This window comes from Melospiza melodia, chromosome 4 (genome assembly GCF_035770615.1).
Source record: "Melospiza melodia melodia isolate bMelMel2 chromosome 4, bMelMel2.pri, whole genome shotgun sequence".
Classification (NCBI taxonomy): domain Eukaryota; kingdom Metazoa; phylum Chordata; class Aves; order Passeriformes; family Passerellidae; genus Melospiza; species Melospiza melodia.
Window position 1 is genome coordinate 55,064,760 of NC_086197.1, and position 18,449 is coordinate 55,083,208.

An 18,449-nucleotide genomic window follows, 5' to 3' on the forward strand; every position below is an offset into this window, starting at 1 on the left:
AAAAGAAGGCACTTGTTCAAAAGACATTATCTGCAGAATTATTTTACTATTTCATTTTTAAAATGGACTCAATTGATACTCCAGAAACAGGTGCCATTTTGCAATTCTAAATCCTGCAGCATTCAAGTCTTCTCCCCCTTCTAGACATTCTTGGTGTTAAAACTGCCATGAAACTTTTCAATACTTCAAATAGAAAACTATTCTTCAGAACAATCCTACTGCTAACTTAACAACTGACAGAGCACAATTCAATTTGGATTTTAGAGTCTAGGAATACTGACCAAAACTATGCAAAAAGAACATACACATGTTAGAACATACACATTTTAGGCTTTATGGCCTGGGAATATCAGTGGAAAAATAAACAAAGCACATTTTTGAGCAGGCATAGCACTTCTGAAGCAGTGCCCCCTGTCTGCATAAGAACATGGTGTGAATTCACATATTCTCACAAAGAATAGGGTCATAAAACTTCATGTATTTCTGTAGCAAGCCCATCTTCTTGAGGCAGCTTGAGAGACTCTGCTTGAAAAAGCAAGAGATTATCTTCCTCCCATCTAGCCAGTATCTGCATTCAAGAAGACAGATTGTATACTCACTTCTAATATCCATTCCAGCAGTTCAGAGACCTCATCACCAGGTATTTGGGGCAACAGCAGATCCTGTGCCACAAACATACTTGCAGGTAAAAGAAAACCATGCCAAAAATGTTATTCTTTATGAATTATTTTAATGAACCAAATATGAAGTGACAAACACAGGTCAAGGAAAATAACACAAAACCAGCCCCACCAGCTGCTGAAAGAAGATAAAGATCCAAGAATAGTTGAGGACAATTTGAGGGCAAAGAAGAAAGTATAGTGAGAGACAGTCATTCTTGCCAAGAATATAAACCAAATTACCAAATCACATAATAGTTTACATTTCAGGTCAAGTGCTTAAATAAGGTCTCTGGTTTTTTCTTAACATGGTGAGTACACAGAACAATAGGGAATGGGCTATCCCTGAATTCGTGGCAACAGGTCCTATGAGCATATTCCAGACTTCTTCAAATACTGGAGATAAAGGTGGCTAAAAAGAGAAGCAGAGAAAGTGAGGACCCTTTGTTTACCCAGCCAGGTCTCAGAAATGGAATGTGTTTTCTAGACCCCAGAATCTTTGGCATAGGCTCCTCCTCAATGTCTGCGCGAGTGCTTTAATCCCATGACTGTGAAGGTGGCTGCAGTCAGTTTCTCATACACCAGAAACATTAGAGCAGCAGTGAGGACTGTCTGCAGGAGCTTTGCTTCAAGGCCTTTGTAGAGTCCCACTAACCCAAAACGCCTACGGAGGAGAAAAAATACAAACAAGAACAAGCATGAACAGCTTCCTGTAAGTAAATCAGTACACTGCAGAGAAGAATCAATATTACAAGTTGATGACCAACTGTAGGAATCTTAAACCCATTCTTGACCTTAAGCCAGCTATGTTTAGTAATATTTTAAAGAAAAAATTCTGCAGAAACTTAAGGTCCTTTGTGCAAGAAACCTGCATCTTTTCAAGTTGAGAGGTGAAATGAATTAGCATCCATATGTATCCTTGATGTCACTTACTGTACAGACATTTAGGAGAATCTGGGTTTGTGCGCCTACTCTACAATATATTACAAAAACCAGGTTGACTCAAATGTCAAGTTTAAGGGAGGCAAAAGGAAACAAAATCCAGACCCAGCAACATTTTCACAGTGTTAGTAATAAGTCAAATTTTCTCTATCATGGTAGGAGAAATAAAATGGGAAAGCTCACCGCACTCTCTGTTGAAGAAGGTAAAGAACATTTCTAAGACTGCCCAGTGTTCGGTTCTCTGGGTTCAGCCTGTGACGTCCAAACTGAAAAAAAGGAAGAGTATTTTGCTGTACTAGATCCCCATGTGCTTGGCAGAGAACATCACACATGCATGAAATCTGGAGAGCCTACCTGAAACCTCTTTAAACATTTTCCACATTACATAACTACGAGCAGAGAACAGAGGCCAAAGCTCACACTGCAAACATTAAAACTGTACATACTACTGTAATTTGGTTTGGTTTTAAAATGGATTCTAATAAATATTTCCTCTCTTTCAGTTGCTCTGGAGGAAGCAGTTTTCAAGATCTCAAAAGCATAATTTGCAGAGTCTTAGTAGGGTTATGACACTCAAAGCAAGTTCTTTCTGTCTTTCTCAGCTTTTACTTCACAAAGATACAGACCCTCACACACCTGCAAGTCATTACTACATTGAGACTCCACAGTCAAACACACAATTTATCTGCCCAGCAATGGTCCTGGAGCACTTATGTGTGAGCTGCTGTGGAAGAATTCAAAATTGTTTCATCTACCTACCTGGCCTAAATAATATTTCTTTTTTACTCACTACACTTGCTTATGGCCAAGCTGGTTTTCAGTAGGCATGACTGCTGCTGCTGTAGAGTTAAACTAGTAATTTCAGCAAGTCCTTTTCAAGCATTCATTGATACTTTTATCTGATACAGGTTGATAGCACTGCCAGCAAGCTGTAACTATGAATTATTAATATACAAGAGTTGGTACACTTGTATTTGTAGCAGCACAGGCTAATAGCTTTTGAAGACTGTATTAAGCTTCTGTGCTAAAGAAGAACGGTGAACTTGAGTAACTGCATGTTGGATGAGCTTTTCCCCAGAACATGTTGAGGCAACTGCTATTTCTTATGTGTAAGAAATTACCATTGACAGTAGGTAAAGTATTCCAGCTGATTAAGGCAGCTCAGAAATTTTAAGAGAATGCAAGATGATAGAGGCTTTACTATGTGTTTTAATAACTTGGGAGGAAAGAGCAGCAACAGAATGCTAGTGGAAATCACTAGACAGCAGAAAGCCAGATTACACACAGGCTTTCACACCACCATTAGGTGCCTCATTCTCCTCTTTTCTCCACCACTGGACAATTTTTGTACTACAAAGGGCATTAAGAGAGAAGAAAATAATTAATTTTTCACTAGAATGTTAACACTTCAGTATTTACTGCAGAAGACTTCCCAAAAGGATTAGCATTCTCTATAACAGAGAAAAAAGACTTCCATTTTTAAGAGAACTTTTTCTTCTGGGATCACTGAGAACATTAATGGTATTGCTGTACCTCCAGAGGCAACTTTAATTTATCTGCTCTTTACTGAGACATAGGCCAAAGAACAGTTTCACTGCAGAATGAGTAACACCAGTGTCACATAGTTTTAATGACTGGGAGAAGTAAGAAATGGCAAAGCTGCTACCACTGTCAATTACACAGGATAACTGTTCATTATATGACAGTAAGAAGAGAACTGTGCCAAAGAGTTGAAAACAAAGGTGTAAAGACTTTACTACAAAGATCTCTAATAAGTTCTAAAAAAGAGTAAGTTTCTAAAGGTTTAAGGTTAAAAAGGAAAAAAAATGTTCTGTATTAGTTTGATGAGAGAACTTAGTTACGATGTGTAAGTTTATATGAATTATATGGAGCTTATATTAGTTTGTGTGCAAATCTGCTAAAATTATTTAAAAAAAAACTGCAACTTTTTTTCATGCAGAATATTAGTTCTGAAAATACTAAACCTTTACTCATAACCTTTTTTAACATTGCTTAGTGTGAGTGACAAAAACGTCATCAACTAGAACAATGCCAACTTTAGATTAGAAAACACATTACAAAATATAGCAAGTCTGAACTGGACAGCACAGATGTCCCAGACACACATTTTTGCTGTCCTCAACAGATGTGTTCAGGGCTCCTGGCTATTCTTTCATAGAGCAAAGGGACAGAAGTCACCCCTAGTGACTGCAGAACTAGACACAGGGTCCTTGTGCTCCCCATCATCACAGGGAGAGGATGGACTGGCACTGGATTTTTTTTTTCTTCTTTTTACACTGTCATTAAGAGTCAGAAGAATTTTGTTCAAAAAGCTAAATGGAGACAGAAAAAAGATGAAGCCTCAAGACTGTAACCACTTCTGTAGGAACCATGGAAAGGAATGAGGGCTGAAGCTGTTCTGTGGCTAAAACAGAGCACTCCAACTTTCCTTCCAGTTCTCCTTCACATCAGGAGCAAACAGAATTATCACAAATTAAAAACAGACTGATGTTGCAACTTATCCAAACAGAGCTATTTTTATTTAAATGTTTTTCTGTATCTGCCATTCCAGTAACAGAAGTCTGTGTTGTTAGTTTAGCTACTGAGATGTGCCCAGGCTGTTAAAACAGGATAAGGCATTGAAAGGCAGCTGATCAAAAATTATGAAAACTTCAGAAAAGATGACTGCTGATAAAAATTACACAGTAAGTATATCCAAATCCTCTTGCTTTGAAATATAGCATCCTAACTACTTTTTCACAGGTTACCAAAAATCAAGATACATTTATTACACTCTAATTAGAGAGTTACGAATTATTACAAAACTTGCTTGAAAATTACTTTTTCCAGATGAACAATTAACATGAAAATTCCCTTATTAGAGAGGTCTGAAAAGTGATACTCTTAGCATGGAAGGCTTGTTTTCAGCAATTCAACTCATTCTCCAAATTTGTCCAAGTTTTAGAACATACACAATGGCTTTACTGTAGAGGCAAGTTAAGGCTCCTCCTTATTTAGGAAAATATATTTCATGTGGAAACACTTATTAATATTTAACTGCTACAGAGTTTAAAACACACAAGTTTAAGTACAATATGCTTACATGTGGCCAGGTCTCCTTCCCTCCTACTCCCCAGTTTTGTCTTGTGTCAATATTACACCAATATTGGTACACTCTGAATGCAGCAGCATTATCCAGCCTATGTACAAATTGCAAGTCAGAATAAATGCAAGTGTTTCCATTACCACTACAATTAGCCTACATGGCCAGGCAAATGGCTAAAGGTATTATTTATGAGGGAGCTCAGCTTCCTCTGATGAATCACATTCTGGGCACTGACAAGGTCAGACCATCATCTGAACAACAAAATCTATGAATAGAACTTTTTTTTAAAATTACCATAGGTCATCTGGAAACAGACTGGTTTTAGAAGATTTAATTTTAACTTCCCACTTGACACATTTTCCATTTATATTCCAATAAGTAAATGTACATTTCTGCAGTGCCTAAAAGCAGTACAATGCATCAGCTTCTCTGGGACACTGTACCAATGCAACACACTGGCAATCCTACCAGCAACTTGAAACAAATGTGCACCAGTATATCAAGCCCTGTCAAAACCAAAGAGGAAAGCCATTCTAATCAGTGACCTGCATTGGGAAAAATGCCTCCCAAAACAATGGGTCCATTAACACAAATAAAAACAAGGCTTGCATGATACAGACCAAGTCAGAGGCAGAGCTGCCATGAAATGAAATGATTACTTACCCGCAGAATTGACTGTACTGTCTGCAGAGGATAAGTGAGGGTGGTGGCAACTGCTTTGGCGATTGCACCAATGACAAAAGCATCCAAAGACGTGAGCTGTTCAATAGATTAAGAACAAATTTACTGCACATAGTACCAAAATAGCCAATTACCCATTTGTATTTGTATTTAGATTCTGTACTGGTACCTGCTACCAGATTATCTAAGGATCTTTGGCATAAAGATTTCATGAAATCTCAGGGTCTTCTCATTTTATAGAGTTGGTTATGGTTCAATTAACTTTACCACCTCTTAAGTTTATTTGTAAATTCTACCTGGTTTTGCATTTCTCAATATAACTAGATTACTGTTGCTATAAGGCCATACAATTAGACCCCTTCAAAGCACCAAGAGTAGACAAAAGATAAGGAAGTATCATTTAAACATACCATCAGTCAATAAGCATCTCAGTTTTTGCAACAGTGAAACCAAAAAGTCATACAGTACTTGTGAAAAGGTGACAGCAAAAGATTCCTTGAACACCACTCTGTATTCCTGAGACATAACCACTACACTCCCAGGCAGAATTTTAGTCTTGATGCCATAGGCTAAAAATCTCATCCCCTTTTAGTCAAGAACCCCTGCTGAAGCCCACGCTCAGCTCCAAAGCTCGCACTGCTCCAGGACGTACCAAATCCATTGTTACAGCCTATGCTGATTACAGTGCATCTCAGTCTAACAGTGAGAATTAATCACTGAATGTAAGTAGATGCCCATATCAAAACAAGCTCAAAATATATTCTAAAATATATTGATTGCAATCAAAAATACACTTACACATGCACATTTTTAAAAAGGTCAACCTGCTATATTTAGGACAACCAGGAAACAAGCACATAGAAGAAAAATGTTTTTCAAAATAAAAATTACCATTTCGAGCTGGAAAAAAATTATACCCTCTCTTCACTGATCACGGACAAAGAAATGTCCTAATTTAAGGTGGAACTAAGTAATTTAAAAGAAACACAAGAAATAAATACATAAATAAGTATGTTATTAGCCAACAAGAAAATAACAATGCAGATGGAAGCTAAGCTCATCGTGCAAAAATGTGCATAATGTAATGGAGTAGATCCATCAGGTACAAATAGGCTGCTACAGCTGCAGTATTAACTAAAGACAGTAAAAAACCCAAGCCTCATTGATGATGTAAAAATCTCATGTAAAAATAATCTCACCATGTCTTGGGGGAAAAACAAGATGGCTTGGTAACATACTGGTATAACCTAACATTCTAAAATCACTAATTAACAGCAAAGCATCTTAAAGATATAATATGACATTATCTGAAAATGTAATACAAATGCTTTCCAGTTTGCTGGAACATAAAAGGAACAGGAGTTCAGCTGAGATTCCATATCTGATATAGACAAGGAAAAAGAAGAGCAGTATAAAGAAGGGACAGAAAAGCGATTGCACTTCTATTTAGAAAATCAGGAAGGAATGGTTGCAATGCTACATTTAATTCTAGTGTCCATTTCTAGAAAAATTACATTGAAAATGTAATTATTTTTGAGGTCTTCAAGAAAAAAAAGTAATTATTTGCCGCAAAAAGTGTTAAAAGCAGACTTCAAAACAGTCAGTATGTAAATACTTATAAAAGATACATTAGAATTGAAATCTCTACTTTTAATCAAGACCTGTGAATATATGCAAGGAAATGTGGAGAAGAGGTTCAGTTCTATTTTACAGGTAGAAGAATTAATTACAGGAATCTCTTCCCTAGGGACATGAAAGATTCCCATATAATTTCATTATGCTGAACCCTTTTTAGACAAACTAATTCAAAAAACCACTTGAAAATACTAGAACCAAAACCAAACCCATTATTCTGAATTTGTTCAAATGATGCATATCAAAAATCCTGTCTTGTAACAAAGCACCTTCATCACCTGGCCTCAAAACATACTCACTTGCAGCTGCTTTTTCAAAAGCTTTCGTTTAAAGCCTTCATAAAACATAAACTGTATTGCAGGATTGAAGACCAGCAGCAAGGAGGGGAAAGTACCATTCCACAGAGCTAAGACTCCTTCATCTCGGACTATTTGATGAAAAGCATCTGAGACAAAAGGTGAGGAAAAAAACTATTAATATTTTGAGTACAAAACTCCGAATATAAAAGATATGAGAAGTTACTCTTAAAGTCTAATATTCCAAGTGTATAAAAATCCACTGCAGTCCTTTATGCAAGCATTTTTAACTAAACTTTCATTTTAATCCAGAAGTTAAGAGAAAGGTAGTGACAAAGGAGGTTCTTGTTTGCACCACCATTAACATACACAAAACTAATCATCTGCTCAGGCAGCCCCCTCTATTCTTTTACAAGTGTGGAATCCACATTAAGGTCTTCCAAACCTTCTTCAAAATAACAGTAATGTTATTTGGTTGGTTGGTTTTAAAAGAAGGTTTTAAAAGCCTGAACATGTGATTAAGAGATTAAGGTGAGTGAAGTTTAATTTTCAGACTGTCTGTCCAAACAGACTCCCAGCTATCACTTCATGGAGCTCACTACTGCTCCATTATCTGTATGATAACATATCTGCCCCTGCAAAGGTTACAGGAGTGCACACTGCAAAATCTTAATTCCATCACAAATAGCCAAGTCTGGTTTCCTGTAAAACTCAATGACTGCAAAGTGACAGAGCAGCACAGAGATTACAGGGTGAAATCGTTCATAAAGAACAGAAGTCTTCAAAGTCCTTGATACATTTCACTTCATGAACTTCTCTTTGGTTGAAGACAACAACAGGTGCTTACCTATTATGCCTCTGTAATTGGTTGGTACAATGTCTTCATTTCTGAATTTTGCTCCCTGCAGCTTCAGGCGTGTGTTCACCACCCAGAGAGGGGTGGTCAGGAGTACATTCACTACTCCTAATGCAAAACACAGCACAAAGAAAATCAGCAGAGAATATTTCAAAACTTTTTTTAATCCCCTTTTCTTCCCCTGATTCACATGCTACTGAAATTTCTGGTAGGAAGAGGGAATAAAACCAACACAACATATGGGAAAAGTAAATGGTAATTCGTACCCTAATTCCTGTAGCCTTTGTTCCAAAATATATGGAATTCTACCACAGACATAGAGCCAGCTTAAGAATTTCCTTCCTTACTTCCTGCAGCTATTCAGACAGTCACTATACCTACACTGAAAGTATAAGAAACTACCAACTCCCCCCCAACCCCCAAAAAATCCACAAACCCAGGGGTCTTTTTACAGGTTGTTTTTTTTTAATCAGCTTGATTCTATGCATTTGCATGATCAATGGTCCCTGAAGAATATCACTGGCAAACACAAAGCCCACAGTGGTAACTTTTCACACTGGGTGTGCTAGAAAAGTCACAAATGTTATCATCCCTTCAAAGAAGGCACTGCAGCATTCACATAAGAGGATAGAATAAAAGAGCATTTGGTGCCACTGGACCTGTATATAACTAGGAACTTCCTGTCACTTTCAGGGGACAACCCAAAACCAAGTCCGAAAACTGACACCCAAATTCTTACATTAAAATTTCTTACTGTAATTGAAATTAATTCAGAATTGGCATATATCTTTTCCTCTGGAAAGAACCCAACTATCACCTCTCCCTTTTCTTCAGCATCCTAGTGCTGAAGCTTAGATACCTGGTAAGCACCACATCAGACAAATATCATGCTAAGCCACAAGACCACTGCTTTGTGCCAGAATTCACAACAGGAATGGTTTATACAATTCCTTAGGAGGCAGGGATGACACAGAGGAGCAATCACGAAGAAGCAGGTCTGCATACAGTGGGAGGGGTGAGCACTCAGAGTGGCCTCCAAAGGACTTCATAAAGAAAATCATTAGATAGAATCTACCAAAAATACATTCTTGACAAAATGGAGATTTTAAAGTATTACCTGCAACAACCCCAAGAACCAAGTCTTTTCCAGTGGTTGAATGCTGACCTTTGACCCAGAGGGCTTTAAGACTATTAAATGTATAAAAATAAACAAAATTGGAGCAGCAAAGGCTGGAGATAACAGGAAACCATCCTCGATATGGTGCCAACCTAATGGAGAGCAAAAAGTCACAGTAAGAATCAGTGAAGTATTTATGTGGCTGATCTGGCTGATTTTGTGTGCTGGTGGAGGATCCCAGAGATACAATGCTGTGTACTACAGGAAGTACTACCTAGATATGTCTTTATCAGCAATGGTAACAAACCATACTTAACTCCTGAGTAAGGAAAAAAAGTATCTGGATTCTCACATTAAATTTAAAAACTGAAGACTAAGTTACTGAAATCCATATACTCCTCCTAGGAGAGTTTGGCAAAAGATGCAACCTGGGGACAGAAGATACACAGGTGGGAAGAATTTCTAACAAATGCCTTACTGTAAAATCTAGGGCAAATCAGTCAGGTAAGTAAGTAAAAGACATTACCTAGCTAAATTTAACTAGATTAATCACAGATGAAAAACTGAATTATCACCTAAACCTGTCTTGATTTAGGAATGATTTCGCAACATCTGCCTAACAAAGCTCTCTTCTCTAACAGGCCTGATGATCCTGAAAAACAGGGACACTTCAACAGCTGTCCTACATTCCCAACATGTTCTACAACACATCCAAAAAAGATATGGATACACACCTTCACTGGAGTTGCACAGAACAGGTAGAGAGCTGGTATCATGTTAAAAGCATAAAAAAATCACCCCAACAACAGTAGCTATGGAGGCTCTTCAGAATTCATTAAATACTAGGAGTATGTAGAATTTAAGGATCTCCAACAAGACTGTAAAAGATGCAAGCCTGGTAAACACCACATCTGACTTTGCTTAAAATGTAAATGCTACTTTTTCACCTCAAATCCATGAGTGCTTCTCCCTCCCATGTAGCTGGGAATACATCTTATTGTTACAACTGCTTCTGAAGTTACAGGCTTAGCTAACCAGACAGTTACAAATTAACTGACTATGCAGTTATTCATAAGCCAAATTACAACAATTCTTACATTATCTATCTCTTCTGTGCTGGAAAAGAAAGAGAGAAACATCCTCTAGGGTTTATGCCCTCTGAGTGTTAGTTTGGGCTTGATTGATTTATTAGGAATGACTTCTGATGATTTTCAAATGAAACATCTTGTAGTACAAAACATGAAACTAAAACCCCATGAGTTTATTTTAATTACTTAAGTTGTCAGTAGCAGCATCCATGATTCACTGCAAGAAAAACTTGGTGTACACTAGTGAACACCTTTCAGATCACTTAGAAAAGGATGGAAGAGCAGGGAAAAAGCTGTCTGAAACTTCTGCAGCAAGTCCTTCAGCTCAACCTATTTGCTTTATCTAGATGAGAAGAGCAGTCTCACAAAAGTATGGTAATGAGACATGACTCTACAAGCTAATGTGAACAAGATGTTTATGATCTCACATCATATTTCAGATTTGTTGCTGTTTAGACTTTCTTTTGTAACTTCAGACACTTCTCTAAATTAGAACCATTGCTTTGTCAGGCCTTCCCAATACCTTTGGAAGAAACAATGTTCCTCTCTTGCCAGAGCTCCTGATTTTTCTCTCTCACAGGCAAAGTAGGATGATCACTTTAGCAGTCTTTCCACCTTGGTTAATTACTTCATTTTTCTTTTTTACTTTTTTCTTTCTTTTTTTTTTTTAATTGAAGTTTACTTGCCACCCTCATGTGACAGAGGTAATGTGGGAATGTGAACAAGAGAGATCAACTGGCAGAGAACTCTTCATGCATACATCTGCCCAAGTTCAAAGGTGACACAGCATTATGGGCCAAGTTAAACTTTCATCAGCTTCAATGTCCTGCAAGCACCAGTCTACTTAAGAGTTTCAGGGATTCCATTAGGAAAATACTTCTAACAAGGAAAGGCATAAAACTGTTTTTCCCAGCCAACTCGGCTCAGACTATGACAAATACTAAAGCACAGCACAGCTGAAAGTTAACTGTTTTTAGACAGATGTTAAATCCCACCAGCATAAAGTGTCATGTGTTGTTTACTTCTACATGCTTAGGAGAAAATAAAAACCTTCCAACTGGGAAACATGTCTGAGCTCTCTTGAAAGTGGCTCAGTTATCCAGGAGTTTCATCTTGGCTATTGAGAAATTGACACACCCAAGAATCCAGGCAGACAAAGCTGGTTGATCAGGTATATGAAGGTACATTTGCATTTCTGAGGAGGCACAGCTACCTCACTAATGAAGGCACAGTTACATCACTGAACAGATCAATTGCATAAGGTGCTCAAGAAAGTTAATCCTAGTTAGCTAATGATGAACACATAAGATTATGCAAGTCATATCACACTTGTGTGGAGACATTTCAATCTGGAACAAAAATCTGTCCACACAGATACAGGCTAATTGTTTCACTTTAAAAGCATATTCAAATTAGTTTTAGAGCTTATCTCCATGAAGACAAACAGAAAATCAATATCTACTCACAGGCCTTCCTCTTTGATTATTTCCAAAAGGACGGCCGGTGTTGTCTTTGACTTCCGTTTCTCATCAACTGGAAAGCAAAACAATCAAACTTTTAGATTATTCAAAATTTTAGCACTCTTTTTCAAGTCCTTATCCTTGCAATTCTGAATATACCCTACAAGCACATGTTTCTTCTTCCTCATAAAGGACAGAAATACCCTATTTCTCCTTATTTTCATTTGCTAGGTAAGGCTACTTCCTTTTTTTATTCTTCCTCAGACTGACAGGTTCTGTTGTGCTCCAGGGTATCTCTAATCACCAATTCCAGTAGTTGCAACATGAACTCAAACTAGGTTCCCCTTAGGTAGAGGGCTAGAATTGGGCCTGCCTAACTGCTCTCAAAATTATTCCTTGGACATCAGACCAGCACCAGTAGCAGAGCAATCGCCTATAGCTCATCTGCAAACAGCTAAGCCTCAGCAAAGCAGGCTCTTCCTGCACTGAAAGCTATTCATTTCTCAACCCATACTTCTGACAACCTGGCTGATAATCTGCCTCCAGTTCTTAACAGAGCTTTAGTCATAGCTCTAAAATGCTTGCTGAGTCTGAGACTTTAGATTAGAAGATAGAGTTTCAGAACACAGTTCATATTCCAGATGCATTTCTGTAAACATTAGATATTCCTAATCCCAATTCTAACCCTGGATTTTCCCTTTAATTCATCCTCTCAATAATTCTGTTTTTCATTATATTGCCCCGCATTTCAAAGTGTTCTCAGCAGCCAAAAACAACAACTCACAAATATAATCCTACGCAATCTTTCATCTCTGTTTTTGTCTTTGGTCTTAGATAATCATTTAAAAGCCACAGAGCACATAACCTTTTCAGCTAATTAAAATGTTGCCCAACTTTCAACAGGAAGAATTACCTTTACCTGGAAAAACAGTGTTAATGTGATACAAGTAAGACTCCTGTTCATGTAGACCACCCCCACTACAACCTCCCTTACAAATGCCCAGGCCAAGATGAACAGAAATGCCATTGTACAAAGAAACTAGATTTTGACACTTACCCTGAAGTCTAAGTCTAGCTGTATCCAAAGGAAAAAATACAGTCATTGCAGTCATACTGCCCTGAAAAACAAAATAAACTGGCTGCATAGTGTATCAGTTGCTTATACAGTGCCTGCTAGACTTTTGTAACTCTTCACTTCTTGCCCCCAAATCAGTCTGCTGAGTAAGTTTAAAAAGGGGATAAACTCCACACATAACACATTTTTGTCCCATACTTACAAAAGAGGGTTATTTTTCTCTTGCATTAGATCAAGCTAAAATTAAAACCATTAAAAGCTTTTTGCCAAAAGAGAAAGTTTTTGAAGCCTGAAAGTTGATCTAGTGGCATCAGAAAATAAACACTGAACTTTCTCTACCTCCTATTAGCCTCAAAAAGGCCGTGGCTTGGTGTAAACCTGTTTCCCACGCATCAGGTGGCTGCTAAAGCTGTGGAACCTCTTCTGTTAGCAGCCATGCCAACTGTTTAAATGGTGGGAAGGTCTGGGATACAGCAAGTCACCCAATGCTGCTTTTAAACTACAGTGCATAGTGTGACTCGAGCTTTTCTACAGCTGTCTCATGCCATACATTTAAGTGAGCTCTGCCTCTGGAAATACCCCAGCTCCTCAGCAGGCTGCTTGCACCTAGCTCTACAACTAGCAACAGAGGATTCATTTTTCTGATGAGGTTTCCACGCTAAAACAATTCTGGGTTGACTTAAATTTCTCCAGTTTTTTTTAACACTAGGTAGCATAATTTAAGATTTGGCCACAATTACCTGGTTATTTTAACCCATTTAGTTTGGGCTCTTGCCAAAACAGTTCATTCTGCTCTCCCACTTGTCCTGTGTTGTATCATTCTCACCTACCATGTACCCAGCTGGACAGCAAGTGGATTAATGAACCCATCTGACTGAATATTTCTAAAAAATATATTTTAGTTACAAGGTTAGTGCCAGCACAAAAAAAGAAAAAAAAAGTGCCAGAAAGAGCCATAATGCTGTTCCTAATGGGAGCTGCATTACTGCAACTTTGAAGACAGCCTCAGAATGCAGTTACACCTACACACAGAGCAAGGCTGCACAGTCACTACAACCTGCAGCCCTCCCCTGCTTCCATCCTCCCAAAGTGAGATTTATCCTGGATCCCAGGCTCAATGCAAGGCACCACACAGCACCAACACAGAATTAGAAACTGGAAATGGGGAAATAGCCAGGTAGCGTCACACAGGACACAATGGATGTGTGGCCACAAGACACAGAACAGTATGTTTGGAAAGGATCTGCAATGATCACGTAGTCCTGCTGCCCCCACCCCACTTCAGGGCTGACCAACAGCTCAAGCACCTTAAGTGCATTTCCCAAATGCCTCAAACACTGCCAGGCAGGGGCACTGACCAACTCTCTCAGCAGCCTGTTCCAGTGCTTGACTTGTAATGAGACAACTAAACTGACTTAGCAGATCATTACACATAAAAAACAACTTGTACCCTCTCCCCTTCTTTTGCTAAAAAAATTGAGGGAAATAGAAAAGCCAAGTTACTTTTCTCTTGGGTTTACAAATGGAACAACTCAACTACATGATGAGGAGGCTGCCTGAAGCATCATAGGGAAGAGACAGGATTTCATGGCTAGAAGAAAGGAAAAGAGGGATAAACAGGACCAGTCCTTTCCCCAACAACAAAAGTCCTCAAGAGGGTCTTAGATTCCTTGCTAAACTGCACTGAGACCAGCAGGTAAGATTATGCTAGTGAGTGCAGAACAGATGCTGCCATGTGTTACCCTGCACCGCTGGAAGGGTGAGGCCTCACTGTCAGCCTTCCCCCCACGCCTGTCAGCACTGGATCTCGGGGCTTTGCCAAGTCACATTACCACTGAATAATCACAGGGACAGGTACAGGCTGGTCCCTGTAATCCCAGCCTCTTGGTCAACTCTATTTGCACCCCTGCCTCCTCCAATCTGGCGGCATAACTTCCTGGGCACTACACAATGATGCAGACACAGAAACTAATCTGGCTGAAAACTACTTTTTCCACTGAGCTACTTCTTCAGGACATCAGTTCACTGGGCAGTCACAGCACCCAACAAACAACTGTGCAGTAGCCAAGAGGTGGCCAGAATAAATGGCCTGAGGTGATTGCTGCCAAAAAGATGTGTGCAGGACCACAGCCTGAAGCTTGGATTTATAAAAAATAGTAACAACAAAAAAATGTGAAACATATAAAAAAGTTTCATTGCTATTTTTCAGCCACCATTTAGCTAATGAAGCAGCCTGACTGCTCTATAATACTCCCATGAAATTCTCACCCCTATAGCTTTGCAACAGGAAGATTATGTTGCAGCTACATGCAGAGTTAAAGAATACTTATGTAATTTAATTAAAGTTCACAGGAAATCAAGCACTGTTTTGTGTTGGCTATTTTTTTACTGTTCACAAAAATATTCCTTCATCTCAAATTTGACTAGGTTGCCTAGAAGGTATATCAGCTTTCAGTATATTAGACTACAAACAAAAGTTATCATGTTGTGGTCTCACATGTGCTCCTGATGCATTAGCTCAACACAGTTCTGAGTCTATGACTGGATGTATAAGCTTGGTTCACACCACAAACTCTGTTCAGGGGCACAGCCTGACTACAGCAATCTGTATTTGAAGGGAGAAGCTAACAGCAAGGTCTAGAAAGTATCACTGACTTCTGCAGAAGCCAGCAAAAGGAAAATGGGTAGTATTTCAACAATGAGATCATTTGAGAAAGCTCCAGTTTTTGAAAGTGGAAACAAAATCCCCACTGCCTTTGATGCTTAAGTAAGCAGACTTAAAACAATTTAAAGAGCAGACAAAAATCTTGTGTTTATTTATAATAAAACAAAAACATCCCTTAAAGCCTTGTTTTTCCTTTTAGAATCAGCCTTTATAACAGAAACACTGAATTGTCACGGTTGGAAGGAGCCCCTGGAGATGACCCAGTCTCACCCCCCCACATCAAAGCAGTGTCACCCAGAGCAGGTGACACAGGAATGAATCCAGGTGGGTTCTGAATGTCCCCAGAGAGGGAGACTCCATGACCTCCCTGAGCAGCCTGTTCCAGTGTTTGTCGTTCAATAACATTTAGCAACTTTCATCCTATAGGAGACACGAGAAGTTCTTTCTATCCATCAGTATGCCCAATCCAGCATGCACTAAAATTCTTTATCTATTGGAAGCAGAAGGCTGATTTACTTTTTAGAGCTAGCACTCTGAAAAGAAAAATTCAAGGGCTGGGCACACTAGGAAATCTACATAAACTAAATGCGACTTTTGAATTTACAAGCACCACATGAAAAATTAAATTCAGTGATGGACAGATACCTCCTCCGGCTGCACTGTGCCCGCTTTACATTTCGATCAGCACCCAAGAGCCGCCTCACCCTCCGCACTCAGGAGCTCGTACGAGGCCGCGGCAGGAGGGCGATGCTCGGGGCAGCTCTGCGATCGCACAGCTGAGGCGCTGCCCCTCTGCCTGAGCTTACCGAAGGGATGCCCAGCTCGGGTGCGCCAACCCGGCTTTCTGAGGGGCAGCTCCCGCTGCCTCAGAGGTGCCTCCGGCTGCTCAGGCCCGGCCTCCAGCCCGGCCAAGCCCCGGCCGGTTCCCCGGCCCGTCCCGGCCGAACAAAGGCAGCGGGCGGCCCGCGCCCCCCGCCAGGCCGCCACGGCCGCTCCGCCCGCCGGGCCCCGCGCCCCCGCCCGCTCGCTCACCACGGCGCCGGACACGGCGTGCACCAGGCTCTCGTAGGAGGCCACGGACGACATCGCGGCGGCTCTCGGCTGCTGTGGCTGTGGCTGCTCGGCCCGGCCCGGCGGCCCCGCGGCCCCGGCCAGCTCTAGGCTGCCGCGCGCCGCCCCCGCGCCCGCCATGGCACCCGCCCTGTCACGTGCGCCCGCGGCCCCGCCCCGCGCCCGCCCCGGCCAGGGGAGCGGCGGGGGAGACCGGGATCGTTCGTTCGTGGGGATTTTCAGGAAAATACAGCACCGGGCCACCCGGGAAATGCGCTCCTGGTCCTTCCTCTGTGGCTACAATAGCGCCTTTTCTCTCCACCAGCAGCTTCGCTTCTCTTCGAGAAGAGGCCACCGAGAAGGCACCTCATCAGTGGCTGTCAGCTTCTGAAGGGAGGGCGGGGAGAGGAGGGATCCAGGCTCTTCTCTTCTCTTCTCTTCTCTTCTCTTCTCTTCTCTTCTCTTCTCTTCTCTTCTCTTCTCTTCTCTTCTCTTCTCTTCTCTTCTCTTCTCTTCTCTTCTCTTCTCTTCTCTTCTCTTCTCTTCTCTTCTCTTCTCTTCTCTTCTCTTCTCTTCTCTTCTCTTCTCTTCTCTTCTCTTCTCTTCTCTTCTCTGGCAGAAGCTGATGCACATGAAGTTCCACATGAATATGAGGAAGAATTTCTTTACCATGAAGTCACCACACACTGGAACAGATTGACCAGACAGGTTGTGGAATCTCCCTCACTGAAGATGTTCAAGAACACTCTGGACACAATCCTGTGCCATATTTAATAGCAATAGTGCCGTTATTTACTCTTTTTTTTTTTTTTTATTTTTAGCAATTTCACTTGAGAGTCACAGAACAGTCTGAGTTGAAAAGGACCCAGAAGCACCATCATGTGCTCTGGGATGACCCTGTTCAAACAGGGAGGCTGGACCAGATGACCACTGTGGTCCCTTTTCAACATGACTCCTTTTGTGAGTCCCTTTCCCAAACATTAACATAAGCATTTAATTACAACGAGGAACCAATACTAAACTTCACATTCTGATTCTGCTTTTTGCTAACTACAGTCCCTTTTACCTACTTAAAGTCTAGTATCTTCAAAGTATCACTTTTTCAAGACAATAGTTTCTTCTTATTCCATGTGGACCAATCGAGTCTGATGCATTTTCAAACACCTGGAGAAAAGGACCCCGGGGGGATGTTCTTGCACTCCACACGTTAATGGATGTTGTAGCAAGGTCAGCCTCTTCTCCCAGAAAAAAAAAAGATACAGGAAAGAGCAGCCTCAAGTTCACCAGGAGAGATTTACACTGAATATTAGGAAGACATTTTTTAATTAAGGTGTTAGCCAGCACTAGAATAGTCTGTCCAGGGAAGTGGTTGAGTCACCATCCTCAGAGGTATTTACAAGACATGTAGATTTTGCACTTGGGGACATGGTTTAGTGGTGGATGTGGCAGTGCTGGGTTTGTGGTCCGACTCAAACTAAGAGGTCTTTTCCAAGCTAAACAATTCTATTATTCTATTTTGTTTACTCCTTTTCCCACTCTGCAAGCCCTTGCTCCTCTTTTGCTGTTGTGCTGAGAGCCTGCAGCTGAAGCACAGCACTAGAAACAGAACATCTCCTGTGGTAGCTGAGGCTGGAGTGAGAAGTCCCAGCAGGACAGCACAACAGGTAGCTGGCCAAAGCACAGGGGAGCTGTGGCTCACTGCACAGAGAGGAGGCTATCACACACACAATTTGGGAAAATATCAATCATCCTACAGCCTCCTTTTCAACTGTTATGTAGGAGAGATTCCACAAATATGAAGGAGCTGAGGAAATTAAAT

At 40.4% G+C, this 18,449-nt stretch overlaps 1 protein-coding gene across 1 annotated transcript; it reads right to left on the reverse strand.

The window, feature by feature from the left end:
• Positions 1–710: 710 nt before the first annotated feature.
• Positions 711–16,729, reverse strand: SLC25A17 (solute carrier family 25 member 17). Its single transcript, XM_063154597.1, has 9 exons — positions 16,613–16,729; positions 12,898–12,958; positions 11,847–11,913; positions 9,293–9,444; positions 8,167–8,283; positions 7,323–7,468; positions 5,371–5,466; positions 1,785–1,867; positions 711–1,323 (listed from the first exon to the last, which is right to left on the reverse strand). Exons 1-9 carry the CDS (start codon positions 16,664–16,666, stop codon positions 1,176–1,178), a joined length of 924 nt encoding a protein of 307 aa, XP_063010667.1. The 5' UTR covers positions 16,667–16,729; the 3' UTR covers positions 711–1,175.
• Positions 16,730–18,449: the final 1,720 nt, after the last annotated feature.